Below are 15,230 nucleotides of genomic sequence, written 5' to 3' on the forward strand. Positions count from 1 at the left end.
ATTTCGACAAAGGACCATTAGACTGCAGTGTGTTTGTGTGTCTTTGTGCCTTGGTTAAGAGGGGTGGGGCGGGGGGGGGGGGGGGGCAGAGGCAGATAACGCCAGAGAAGAGAGAGAAAGAAAGAGAAGCCATTTTATGAGCGGTAAAAAACAAAAGGGCTCGACTCTGTTTCAGTCAGTGACATCAAAGTATGTTTAAAATATCATTACTGTTATCATTATCTCGTGAGACCGTAATATCGATCACGAAAGGCTTCAGCCCCTATAGTTTTATGAAATTCCGGTAGTTGGCGGCGCTATACACAGCCCTCAAAATGGCGTCTGTAATGGAGGTGCGTTGCAAGCAGAGATTTGTCACTGAGTTTCTCTTGGCTGAAAACCAGAGAATGACATGTGTTCACAGGCGCTTGTAGGATGCCTACATTGATCTGGTATTCAACAAAAGCAAGGTGATTCGTTGGGCGAAGTGTCTCTTATCATCGCACGAAGGTTGTGGCAACCTGTCAGATCTCCCGCACAATTGTCTGATTGCAGCAATGTTGGAACGTGCAGACACTCTCATTCGATGTCGACAGATCGGAGTCAAATACCTCGCTGCACAGCTGGACTTCTCTGTCGGTAGTTATTTATTTTCTGCCATTTACAAATGGCCGGCCACCTTGTTACTAAGATACATCGTACTTTCACAACACGAGATTTCATATGTACAGAATATGATACTTATTATTTTTAATATGGATTAATAATATTGCAGCTTTAAATATTTAAGAAACGTAAATCTTAAAATTAGCGAAATATAAATGGAAGATAGGAATTTATGAAACAGAGAAGAGGCAGTGCTGACAACCTGGTAATACTGATCAACTTTCCGTATTGTATGCTGCCCACAGGAAACTGAATAAAGGTGTTTAGGCTGTTCGTCGCTACAAAATTGCTAACGACCTTTTCCTTCTACATACCGATGCGAAGCCTCACGCAAATCTGCGGTCCCGACGTAAGCTCACAAAAGCTTATTGGCTTGTTCTTCCTCTTCCAGCCTACAGCCCGGATCACGCATCTTCCGACTTCCATCTGCTTGACCAAGAAAGACGTTAATGTTGATGGTGTGGGAGGAGGTGGGGAGGGGGGGGGAGGAGGGTTAACAGCTAACTTCTGATGGCACTCTCGGGTAATGGATTCACAAGGGCGAGGATTCACTGTTCTACAGGTACAGCATTTGTGATATTGGTTGAGGCAATGTTGATCACTGTGGGTGGTTGGATGTCTTTTCTGGCGCAACGAGATCTGTGTACTCTATCCGTTTGCATCCAGAGTACATCGCATGTTCGAGTTTGAGAACCTTCTCTAAGTGTTTGTGCAGCTGGTATCCGAGAAGGTAAGAGTATGCCACCACGCTATTTCTCTAACTGGTCATGCGAAACGGCCTAAAAGCAAACGTCCAGTCTGACTCACCAGCCTTCGTCGTCAACGCCGAAGGCAGGTACGAACGTCGCCAGTTTCGCCTCCACGGATCCCTGTAGTGGAGCGTTAAAGCTCTCGGCTGTACAGCAGACTCCATTCCATTGATTGTCCATTATTACGATCCGTCAACGGGAACAACTTGGTTAGAGTTTTGCCAGATTTTGAAAATAATTATAACTGGAGCTTCGTCAATAAAGGCGCCACTATTTCTATCACACGTAAAAAAAATTTAGCAACTGCCGTTCTGCGAGTTTTAAACTTTGTCAACTGCTAACCGGTCTTTATCAGTGTTTCTGGTCTTGTTACATAATTTGCATGGTACTCTCGAAGTATCTAGCCTTGCTCCTTCATTTGACCCTAGAGCTTATAACTGTTATTCAGAATCAGTTTTAGAATCACGTACTGCGTTGCATTTAGATTTCACTTGGTATTTTTGTTTCAGCATACTTCATCGAAACGGTAAGTTTTTTCCGTACTTGTTGTTTCTTTTTACAAATTTTTAAAATGCCAAGACACATTAAGACCACGCTGAGAGGCCGCAAAAATATAAAACTAAGATAGTATTAGTCCGTGTCGACTGAAAGGTATAATACTTCTCTTCTAATCAAACGAACCAATAAGCCAAGCTGCGCTGAGGAATGGGGAAGATAATATCCTCGATATCCTCAAACAAGTCCTTGTCGGTTCTTTCGAGACAGAAAGGTCAAGTGTTCATGTCATCGATCAACGGAAGGAAAAGCTTTCGAAACGTTTCTGACAAAAATTTACTTTTTATGCAAGCCACTATATAAATAACTGACCGTCCTTACAATAGATTCTGGGTGATGACTGCCTTCAGTGACAAATTCATAATTTTCTCTATAGCCTGATGTGTGTGAACGAGAAGCTGGTTATTTAGATGTTTTGAGTATTTATATCTATATTTTCAACATAGCGTTTCTAAGGTTTAAATAATCTTTCCTATCGTATTTTGTGGTCATTTCCACTCGCTTTAAGACAGTAGACAAAGTTTCCCCGTTTCTGAGGTATGTTACTAACGCTGTTGGGAAATTCTTGAAGTGTAAATGCTTTTATTAAATTAAGATTTGTCCACACATTGTGACACCAGAGATCGAACTAATTATTTATTATGATTCAGGAAAAAAGCGTCTTTTCAGCGTCGATAACACAAAAGAAATGATAATATCGAACGTGTTGATTTCCGAGCAATCAGTCAACGTCTAACAGTTTCATGAAAAGTTGCAATTAGGTCTTTTGTGCACTGACGCTGACTTTCTCTGGTGGTTGCACGACTGTCGTCTCGTACACCATTTCTCACTCTTCCGATAATGGTGTGCTTTTCTAGGTATCTTCTAGCATTAGACCCTTAGTAGTTGCCACTATTTCTCTCTTGACAATGACGACTAAATAGCGATATATTTTGGATGTTCATACCGTCTCCAGTTATTTCTTCTCCTTTTATTAGAAAGCCACAGCAGAGTGAACGGGGAAATTATTTTTGTACGAATAAAGGTAAATATTAGCATATTTAATAGTTGAACGGTCTAAACATCACTGTCTCGTTGCTGCTGCTATATTTTCATCAGTCTTTCAGATGTATTAATACCTTCATAACTACTATTAAGGTCTTTAAAAACCAGTATTAGTCCTAGGAGCTTCGACTGCAACTAGTCACAATCGCGCACTTGCATACATACAGGAAAAGACTTTTACAAAATGTGTCAGTGACAGACATTGTATAATTTTATAAATTGGAAAAATGGACCTAGAATAAGTAACGCTGTTAAAGTATACATGTTACATACCAAAAATTCCTTCCGACTCTTTCTAACTTAAAAGATAGAAACTAGACGACGGAATACAATACAAAGGATTTAAACAACGGTCAGAAAGTCACGTGTTAATACACTATCCATTCATGTGAACCATCGTTTGTAACATGGGTCGCTGCGAAAGGTGCAGAAAGAGAGTCCGTGAGGTTATAGAAGGTACCTTTAGATTGGTGGAACCATGCCGACTCCAAAAACCTTGCCATTTGCGCTACGTTTCTCGGCTGAGGATCCATAGAGCGAACAGCTCGATCGAGGTGGCCCTACAAGATGTTCTTGTGTTGATCCTTTGTGTCTTCCGGGACGACAAGATCTCTGAGGGAATGCTAAGTAAAAACATTCCCAGGCCCATAATGCTCACTTCTGACAGGTGTGTGGAGTGTTTGCTTTTAGACTTCACGTAGTACACGCCAAAGACCATGTGACTGTTGGAACGTAAAACTAATCATCTGAAAAGGCCACCTGTCGCCTCCCAGTGCACAGGGCCGGTGACGAACAGCACTCACCATGGGTACATGTACCAGGTGTCTGCTGCGGAGGCCCATGCACAGCAACGTTAGCTGATGGGTCGTTGAGGAGACTCTATGTGATCAAAAGCATCCGGCCACCTGGTTGAAAATGACTGATAAGGTCGTGGCGTTCTCCGTCGCTAATGCTGGAATTCAGTATGGTGTTGGTCTACCCTTAGTCTTGATGACAGGTTCCACTCTCGCAGACATACGTTCAATCTGGTGCTGGAAGGTTTCTTGGGGAATGGCAGCCCATTCTTCACGGAGTGCTGCACTGAGGGTGAGGCCTGGCACGAAGTCGGCGTTCCAATACATCCCAAAGGTGTTCTCTAGGATTCAGGTCAGGACTGTGTGCAGGCCAGTCCATTACAGGAATGTTATTCTCGTGTACCCACTCCGCCACGTGCCGTGCATTACGAACAGATAATGGAGCGTGCTGTTGAAAGGCACAATCGCCATCCCCGAATTGCTCTTCAACGGTGGGAAGCAAGAAGTTCCTTAAAACAGCAAAGTAGGACTGTGCTGTGATAGTGCCACGCAAAACAACAAGGGGTGCAAGCCTCCCGCCCCATGAAAATCACGAGCACACCATAGCACCACCCCCTCCGAATTTTGCTATTGGCACTGCACGAACTGGCAGATGACGTTCATACGCACCCCATGTCATCGGATCGCCACATTGTGTACGGTATTCATCACTCCACACAATGTTTCTCCACTGTTCAACTGTCCAATGTTTACGTCAAGCGAGGCGACGTTTGGCACTTACCGGCGTGATGTGTGGCTTATGAGCAGCCACTCGACCGTGAAATCTAAGTTTTCTCACCTCGCACCTAACTGTCATAGTACTTGCAGTGGATCCTGATGCAGTTTGGAAATCTGCCTATTACACATTACGACCCTCTTCAACAGTCGGCGGTCTGTGTCAGGCAACAGATGAGGTCGGCCTGTAAGCTTTTGTGCTGTAAGTGTCCCTTCACGTTTCCACTTCACTTTCACATCGGAAACAGTGGACCTAGGGATGTGTAGGAGTGTGGAAATCTCGCGTACAGACGTATGACATAAGTGACACCCAATCACCTGCCCACGTTCGAAGTCTGTGAGTTGAGCGGAGGGCCCCATTCTGCTCTCTCACGAGGTCTAATGACTACTGAGGTCGCTGATATGGAGTACCTGGCAGCAGGTGGCAACACAATGCACCTAATAAGAAAAACGTATGTTTTTGGCGGGGTCCGGATACTTTTGACCACATAGTGTAGGTAGCCCCTTCACTCATCTGCCGGCTGGAGTGACCGTGCGGTTCTAGGCACAGTAGTCTGGAGCCGAGCTACCGCTACGGTGGCAGGTTCGAATCCTGCCTTGAGCATGGATGTCTGTGATGTCCTTAGGATAGTTAGGTTTACTTAGTTATAAGTTCTAGGCGACTGATGACCTCAGAAGTTAAAACGCATAGTGCTCAGAGCCATTTGAACCATCACTCATCTGGGTGCTCTGTTGTTCAACACCTACGCCCCGCCCCCCCCCCCCCCCCCTTTCGCCCGTAGACATCTTCGCAGCCCTCGTTCTCGGTTGTCATGGGCTGTGGTGCATCACATTTGACTCTGCTCCGGTTTTGGACAGCGACACTTTACAGTGCATAGTGTTCTTTAACCACAATGGCGCGCGAACAGTTTACAAACTTCTCTTTTTCGGGAATGCTTGCACTATTGGCCCGAAAGCCAATGACCATGCCCTTTCGGACGGTAGATAAATTTCCGCATTATGACATCGATTACACTGTTTTCCGCATCCGCTCGACAGTCTTCATATACCCTCTACTGCGAGTGATTATCGCACGTTGAAGTCGGACATAGCCCATGGTCACATTAAAGCGGCCGGACCGTATAATTTCGTATCTATGACACCCAGTATACTCAATAAACTATTAAAAAAGCAACCAACGTCTTGTCAAATAAAATCTATTATTAATGCTAGCAGTTTCGACAGCAACTACTCATTATCAGGTACCTCGATATATAAATTTCAAATAATATTAGTATCATCAGTATTATATATCGTGCAGTCTAATTAATTGGGATAGTGGACTGAGGAGAAGTAGTTCAATTAGAATATACATTCGACATACCAAATGTTCCGTCAGATTCTTCACAACGAAAAAGAAGTAGACAAAGAAATAGAATACACAGAATGTATACATTGCTAAGAAAATCACATGTTAAAATAGTACAGCTCATTCAACCCTTGAAGACTTGTAGACTAGTGAACAATGAATGTCACTGTTAGACGTCTTTACCACGACTGACGCAGCGCGGAATAGCCGCGCGGTCTTGGGCGTCGAAGGTTCGAGTCCTCCCTCGGGCTTGGGTGTTTGTGTTGTCCATACCGTAAGTTCGATTAGGGCGTAGGGACCGATGACCTCTGTAGATTGGTCCCTTAAGACCTTACCACAAATTTCCAGCTTATAGAGAGCTTTGCTTGATCGTTACAGCAAGTCAGGCACCTTATCTCAACATCGATATCATCTGACGATAAAAAGTTGTCAACAAAGATCTTCAGGTCCTTTGGCTACCATGAATTTGTTGTTATGGTGTTCAGATTTCCTTGCTAATCCTGTACTGCTCTTTCAATATTATTCAATTATTGTGATGTCTATCAAAACGTAGTCTGTTTTCGTCGATGTTGCGGGCTTCCTAAAGATGGTACAACATCACCATTTGCATTTCTAATGCTCTGTTTAATCATTCTTCGCGGTTGTTCACAGTTGTGCCAAACATAGCGTAGCAACGACAGTTACGTTTCGTCCTGGTATGGATTTACATCGGTTTTAAGCACTTAACAAAATCTCGTGCCTTTCCATCATTTCAAACTTGATGTTTAAATATTGTTCTGTGGCGCTAGCTACGACTCCCACTACACCTGTCTGACATCAGGCAAATGCCGTTTCCGATGAAGGTGTTCTATGTTCCTGCGGTGGATCTTGATAGCTCTTTTTTCATGTGCATGTGATAAACACTCAAGTGACAAAAGCCATAAGATAGCAATATCTATATGTACAGGTGGCGGTAGTATCGCATATACAAGTAATAAAAGGGCAGAGTGCATAGGCGGAGCTGTCATTTGTACTCAGGTGACTTTTTTAAAAATATTTCCGACGTGATTGTGGCCGCATGACTGGAGTTAACAGACTTTCAGCAGTGAATGGTATAATAGTTGGAGCTAGACGTACGGAACATTCCATATTGGAAATCATTATGGAATTCAATATTCCAATATACACAGTGTCAAGGGTGTGCAGAGAATATTTCGTGGAATAACTGCTGAAATCAATGTGGGCCGTACGACGTACATGTCAGGTAGGACAGCGTGGTGAATTATGACGTGGATGGGATATGGCAGCAGACGACCGAAGCAAGTAACTTTGCTACAGCGCCTCTCCTAGATCGTCAACATATCGCTTCGATCACAGATGACTGAAACATCGTAACCTGGCCAGATGAGTCCCAATTTCAGTTGGTAAGAGCTGATGGAATGTGGTTCACACCCAAAGAAGCCATGGAGCCAAGTTGTCAACATGACACTGTGCAAGCTGATGGTAGCTCCTTAATGCAATGAACTGGGTCCGCTGGTGCAAATGGTTGGATCGTTGACTTGGAGCCCATGGATGAAAATACGCCATGTCACTGGGCCACAATTAATCGCTAGTGGTTCGAAGCGAATGATTTGGTCACCCAGATCGCCTGACATGAATCTCGTAGAGCTTAATTTCACTGAGAGGTCAATTCGTTCACAGAATCCTGCACCGGCAACACTTTCGCAATTATGGACAGCCTTAGAAGCACTATATCATATTTCTGGGCAACGGCCTTGAGGCAGTGGATACACCGGTTTCTGTCAGATCACCGAAGTTGGCACCATCCAGGCCGCCATGCACTGTTGCCATTTTTCGGGGTGCACTCATCCTCTTTCTGCTAATTGAGGAGCTACTCGACAGATTAGTAGCGGCTTCGGACAAGAATACCATCGTAACGACCGGGAGAGCGGTGTGCTGACCCCACGCCCCTCCTATCCGCATCCTTACCTGAGGATGACACGGCGGTCGGATGGTCCCGGTAGGCCACTTGTGGCCCGAAGACGTAGTGTCGTATTTCTACAGGGGACTTCCATCGGCTTACTGAAACTATGCAGCATAGAGTTTCTTCATTATTCCGGGATAAAGGAGGTCCGACACGATATTAGTACGTATTTAATGAATTTTGTCACCTTAGTGTACAGATATTTATAACGCTTCATCATTTACATAGCGGTATGTTCTCTAAATTTAACCATGATTCATACCCAAGAGATTTACCTAAAATGTGCGTAGCCTTAGGACTGAAAGTTTAGTTTTCAAATCTGTGAATAGTCCTAGTAGTTGACTGGGTAACGTAAGCAGCGAACATTTTCGCACTGTCACGATTTTAGCATGTGTTTTAAAAGTTGTGGAAAATCAGGCGTTCAATATTGTTTGTAAAAACATAATGTGAATTCCTGAGGACATATTTACTGCAACCATTCACCAGTGTGTCGCCGTAAATCATTCGGCAGTCGTACGGACATCATGATTTTACGCTACGCTCGCAGGTCCGAATCCTGCCTCGGGCATGGATGTGTGTGATGTAATTAGGTTAGTTAGGTTTAAGTAGTTCTAAGTTCTAGGGGACTGATGACCTTAGAAGTTAAGTCCCATAGTACTCAGAGCCATTTGAACCATGAATTTACGAGGGAACTGGTACCTTAGGGAAGAAATTCATTAGTTGTTCTGTCTTTCCAGGTTCTACATGACGGAGGACGCGGACAAAAAGTACAACGACTGGTGGCACACACTGCGCATCCTGGGCTTCTGCCTGTCGTTCGCGAACTCGTGCGTGAACCCGGTGGCTCTGTACTGCGTGTCGGGCGCCTTCCGGAAGCACTTCCGTCGCTACCTTATGTGCCGGTGGCGCCGCGCCCCGGCAAGTGGGGGAAGCGCCAGCAGGAGCATCGGGCTCTCCGGCTACTACCACCGCAGGTACACTCTTTGTGGTCCCTCGCCTGGCTACTCTGTTGCATGTATACTGGGTGTTGCCAAATGGTACGGCCAAACTTTCAGGAAAGATTCCTCACACACAAATAAAGAAAAGATGTTATGTGGACATGTGTCCGGAAACGCTTAATTTCCATGTTAGAGCTCATTTTAGTTTCGTCAGTATGTACTGTACTTCCTCGATGCACCGACAGTTGGCCCAATTGAAGGAAGGTAATGTTGATTTCGGTGCTTGTGTTGACATGCTACTCATTGCTCTACAGTACTAGCATCAAGCACATCAGTACGTAGCATCAACAGGTTAGAGTTCATCACGAACGTGGTTTTGCAGTCAGTGCAATGTTTACTAATGCGGAGTTGGCAGATGCCCATTTGATGTATGGATTAGCACGGGGCAATAGCCGTGGCGCGGTACTTTTGTATCGAGACAGATTTGCAGAACGAAGGTGTCCCGACAGGAGGACGTTCGAAGCAATTGATCGGCGTCTTAGGGAGCACGGAACATTCCAGACTATGACTCGCGACTGGGGAAGACCTAGAACGACGAGGACACCTGCAATGGACGAGGCAATTCTTCGTGCAGTTGACGATAATCCTAATGTCAGCGTCAGAGAAGTTGCTGCTGTAAAATGTAACGTTGACCATGTCACTGTATGGAGAGTGCTACGGGAGAACCAGTTGTTTCCGTACTACGAACAACGTGTGCAGGCACTATCAGCAGTTGATTGGCCTCCATGGGTACACTTCTGCGAATGGTTCATCCTACAATGTGTCAATCCTCATTCCAGTGAAAATGTTCCCTTCACGGATGAGGCTTCATTCCAACGTGATCAAATTGTAAATTTTCATAATCAACTTGTGTGGGCTGACGAGAATTCGCACGCAATTGCGCAATCACGCCGTCAACACAGATTTTCTGCAAACGTTTGGGCAGATATTGTTGGTGATGTCTTGATTGGGCCCCATGTTCTTTCACCTACGCGCAATGGAACACGTTATCATGATTTCATACAGGATACTGCTAGGAGATGTGCCTTTACAAGTACCACCCAACATGTGGTTCATGCACGTTGGAGCTCCTGCACATTTCAGTCGAAGTTTTCGTACGCTTCTCAACAACAGATTCGGTGACCGATGGATTGGTAGAGGCGGACTAATTCCATGGCCTTCACGCTCTCCTGACCTCAACCCTCTTGACTTTCATTTATGGGGGCATTAGAAAGCTCTTGTCTACGCAACCCCGGTACCAAATGTAGAGACTCTTCGTGCTCGTATTTTGGACGGCTGTGCTACAATACGCCATTCTCCAGGGTTGCATCAGCGAGTCAGGGATTCCATGCGACGGAGGGTGGATGCATGTATCCTCGCTAACGGAGGAAATGTTGAACATTTCCTGTAACAAAGTGTTTGAAGTCATGCTGGTACGTTCTGTTGCTGTTTGTTTCCATTCCATGATTAATGTGATTTGAAGAGAAGTAATAAAATGAGCTCTAACATGGAAAGTAAGCGTTTCCGGACACATGTCCACATAACATATTTTCTTTCGTTGTGTGTGAGGAATGTTTCCTTAAAGTTTGGCCGTACGTTTTTGTAACACCCTGTATTTAGTATAATTGAGGGCACACCAAACAAGCTTGAAATAGGACGCATGCTTTCGTCTTCGATTAATCTTCCTTGGGTACAAAGTGCTCCGATCGCGGTATCATTATTAAATGAAAGATGTTTCTAAGGCATTCAAAGTAATGGTTTCAAATTTACAAGAAATATACACTAAGGGAAACGAAAAGTGTTACACCATGAAACACTGAAGATATTTATCGAACTCTCTAGAGATGTTCATCACACAATGGGCATTAAATTATTTAACGTTCATTACTTTCGGATATGATGTCAATCATCAACGACTCTATTAGGCGTGACGCTCCTGGACACATATACACTCTTATATTCGTAATGACATGTCATCTTCAGCAATTTCACACCTTTACACGTACAAATTCCGTGCCATGTGATGAAGATTGCAGGCTGGAGAAAAAATACGAGGTGCGTTGAATAAGTAATGCAACACATCTTATTTTTCTGAAAGCAGTTTGGTTTTATTCAGGATTCCAATACACCATGTTATTCTCCATTCTTTTTGTTAAAAACCGTATTTTTCAACACAATATTCGTTCAATGCGGTAGCCTTACGCCACCTTTCTGGGAGGGATTGTACGCCCACACAGTACCATTCTACTGGTTGTCGACGTACTGCTCCATTGGACAAAATAGACAGAAATCGGAAGGTGCGAGAACCAGGCTGTAGGGCGGATGAAGAAGACAATCGAATGAAGTTTTGTGCGTTCCTCTAGGGTCCAGTTGCGCAGCGAGGAGTTTGAATGTGATCCGTCGATCACCTTAATTTAGAGCCACAGCCATTTGCGGTCAGCCTGCACGCGGGAGGTAGGACAGCGGACCTTGTCCCGATTATGACAGACCCCTCGTCCAACGAATCACAGTGCTTTTGTTGAATGCTGGGTCTCCCTAGTCATTCTACAAGCGTCTATGAATATTTGGGATGCACTGGTTTACCGCCAAAAACAACTCAATGACAGTTCGGTGCTCGGAACGCACCTGCGCTACAGACGGCATTTTGAAGGATACGTATAGCGTCGCCATGTTTCGGAACTTCACGAAACTGTACAAAACTAAGCGGGAATATTCCACGATGTCCCTAAAAAATTCTGCATTTCTTCGGCTGAAACTAGCCGAGAAAAAAATGTTCTGCATTACTTATTGAACGCCTCTATTATACCTCCTCCCATCCCACTTCAGACCTGCTCAGTGAGTAACAAATTAACGTGCTCGACAGGTCTGACAAGAGTCTTCGTACTCTTCAGTGCGTTTGTCGTGCGAATTAGAGTATGGGAATTTCTTTTATTGTCCTATAATATCCTCTTTGGTACACAGTTCAAGAAAGTTATGAGAATAGGTTTTACCATTCTTACAATATACTAGCGAGCGTTCAACAACTACGGAATCTGGCCTGTTGTTTACTCATGTTGAGGATGAAGTTTACTCTTGTGTCTGTATTTCCGTACAAATAAATTTCTTGAGCAAACTCAATTTTTATACTTTCTAGCCAGACATGTTCCGCTGAACTTACAGCATTATAAGTGCTTTTTGTCTTGCTAAAACATGATGGAAGCTACATAAATCACAGAATGTGCTAGCAATACGATTCCAAAAGTTTGGGTAGTATGCATCTCGACAATCGCTGCTTCCCGTGACCTTCCACCATGTTTCCTACGGACACAGCCACAAACTGGAGCGAAATTCAGCACCGAACATAACAGAATGCCGATCAGTGTCAAACTTAAGTCTAGATTTCATCATGCAAGTCTCCATTGTTTATAGTATTGTGATTATGCTTAACAATGCATAGCAAGTCGAAATCTCAACTCCGCTTTCAGTAAACCTCGATGGTTCGTGGTTACATCCTGCCTGTAGTTTCTACCTGGGGTTTCAGCTGTTGCCGTCTGTTCGTGAGAGCCAGTCGAATTATCGTCATGGTGTAGTCTTTAGAGAAGCGTCTTTGACTACTTTCTCTGCCACACTGTCGTCCGTAGTCCCTCACGGCACGAATCATTTCGCACTCATTGCCCCACAGTTTCTGTGCGATCTGCTTTTATGACGCTCCTACGTCCCTCATGCCCATGTTTCGACCTTTAAGAGACTCCAAAAGATAACGACTCACCCACGCACGTCCTCTCAGCGGGCAGTATTGCATACTACAGAGGGCTCAATGGAGACACCTCTGCGTGAAGTCAGGATAGCTGAAATGTCCCCTTAGAGCAATTGTTCACGACTGTGCTTAAACTGACACACAATATTTTTTTGCGCAACACAATCTGACTTTCAGTAATCCCTACAAGAGAATGGCCCTGACTAACATTTATCTATATGTTTCACAAATCACTTACCCCACAAAAATCTTCGATACTCGAACTACTGCAATACAGCGAGCACCACTACTGCCAGCTAAATAAAAGATTCAAACTACGGAAGTCAGTAACTACTGATAGGCACAGTTAGCAAATGAAAGATTTTAATAGAGAACAAACAATGTATTTACCTTTATACTCATTATATATATATATATATATATATATATATATATATATATATATATATATATATATATCAGTTCATGTCACCAATTCTTACAAATTTCAAAACTCCGCCATCTCTCTCCCCACTTCCACCACCGCTGGCGGCTCACCTCCAACTGCGCAACGCTACGCGCTGTTAGCATCCAGCTGCCGCTGCCCAACACTACAATGGCAGACAACAATGCAGACCAGCCACAGACTGCACACGGCACTGACAGTGATCTTCATACAGAACGCTACTTGGCGTTACCAATAAAAACTAACCAGCCTACTTACATAGCTTTCGGGAACCCGTGAAGGGTCAACGACAGTTAGTATAAGTATATATTTCAATCATTTATTGCCAATATATACAAATCGTCGTTCTTCTGCACCAGCTTTCGTTGTTGGACGTTGAATTATAGCTGGTGTCTGTCCAGTCAGCTACAAGACTGAACACTCTGGGAAGATTTGGCGATCCCGTGCCAGGACAAGTTGCCGGCGAGTAGGCGTGTCCATTACCCAATGCAATGTGTACTCAGGCTGGCTGCTGTAGAGTCTTCAGTCTCACTCTGAATTCTGCCGTGACCCTTAATGACCCATTTGCAACATATGTGGTGTCGGTAATCATGTGGTCAGTTGACCTATGGAGAACCCCTGGTAGGTTTTAGCACCTGAAGGTATCTGAGTATTGAACGCGAATGAGGACTCCAAGAGGTTGTGTTTGTGGTTTTCACGTTGAAGTTCAGTGCTAGCAGTAACCTGCAATGAGATGTCAGAAGACAGTCAATTTTTCTATCAGTAGATGGTAGGCAGTGAGAAGCAGTAAGTTCGCCAGGTAAAGGCCATCACGTGCAGTGCGTCTTGGGCTGGCTCGCAGAGGATGAAAGGCATAGGTTCAGTGCAGTATTGTGATCATGGACTGAAATGCTATTACTGATGATGCCATTGATCCCAATTATCAACTCATGACAGGAGCTGGAGAGCTGGGTCCTGTTATGAGTTGATCATTGGTATCAATGGCATTATCAGTAATACCACTTGAGTCCATGATTACAAAACTGTAATCAGTAGAAAGTTCGTGTGTGGCTACAAAGTGAGGCTCAGTTTGTAATGAACGCATGTGTCCTCCTCATTCTGGTACATTCACTTAACAAGGTGAATCTGTGTCTTGCTATTTGCTTTGTGAAAGAGATAGAGTTTCTTGCAATATGTCTTACTAGCTGATGAATATATTTGTCTCCCTTTCTTTGGTTTCCTGTCACAGTCTCCTTTCTTCTGAAAGCAAATCCTTACTCCACTGACAGTGTTGTAATGTGTAGACGGCCTGACGCACTTATGACATATTGACTCACTTCCTGCTTCTATCTCAGCCTCACGCATGACTTGAGTATATCTATGTGTATGTAAATGAGTTGCAGTGATTTTTTTTTTCTAATCTCTACCTCTTACTATTCTGTGCCATAACAACACTCCATCTGAAGAGTTCCAACAACATTAGACACACTGTATAGTCGCCATGAACTCACACCTAGACAAATGGATAGTTTCTATACTGATCAGTAACTTGGCACGAGCACATATCTTGCAGGCATCTAAATACAGGAGAATCGGTTTCATAGCAGTTGGCCAAGGTGTTCTGGAGTACCACTTTCATTTCTCATTAGTGTAGTTACAACTGCGTATATTTTACCAGTATACCCATTTAACAGAATATTATTGCCATGTTGTATAAATATCTGGATCTATGGTTACCAGCTTTCCCAAGACCATTAGCTCTAAGTACAATGAGATTTAGATATTAGTTAGTACACTCCACGCGCCCTGCCATAAACTTTAGCACGTAACTAAACTGAACTTTAGAATGAAAACGAATTTTCGTTGAACATTTTTATTTTTAAAATGATGAAAGATAAATATTAAGTTTTTGTAGGTCTTTTATTAAACCATGAAATGATGAGTCAATGAGACAACTGATTTCTAACTATGGAAAAATGAAGCAATTCTGAGTGCTTAATGAGTGCTACCTACAACACCTTCTCGCAAAAGAAAGCTAGCTATCAATTATGAGAGTAGACATTTGTTACAAAACATTCGTCTTCTTCATCGCTACTCTCCTTAGCGACACTTACTTCACCCACACCCTGCACCTCAGCTTAAAGTCATCCAAGTAAAATGATGTGCACTGTACCTCTCTTGTAAATCACTTAATTCCTTGACTCTTTATTTATGAAGTGAC

At 43.7% G+C, this 15,230-nt stretch overlaps 1 protein-coding gene across 1 annotated transcript in view; it reads left to right on the top strand.

Moving 5' to 3' along the window:
- The window catches only part of LOC126336238 (neuropeptide CCHamide-1 receptor-like), a 521,028-nt gene that overhangs the window by 491,706 nt on the left and 14,092 nt on the right, over positions 1-15,230 (top strand). The window contains exon 7 of the mRNA XM_049999728.1: positions 8,610-8,846. Coding sequence (XP_049855685.1) covers positions 8,610-8,846 — 237 coding nt within the window. The remainder of the gene's footprint in view (positions 1-8,609; positions 8,847-15,230) is intronic.

This window comes from Schistocerca gregaria, chromosome 2 (assembly GCF_023897955.1).
Source record: "Schistocerca gregaria isolate iqSchGreg1 chromosome 2, iqSchGreg1.2, whole genome shotgun sequence".
NCBI lineage: Eukaryota > Metazoa > Arthropoda > Insecta > Orthoptera > Acrididae > Schistocerca > Schistocerca gregaria.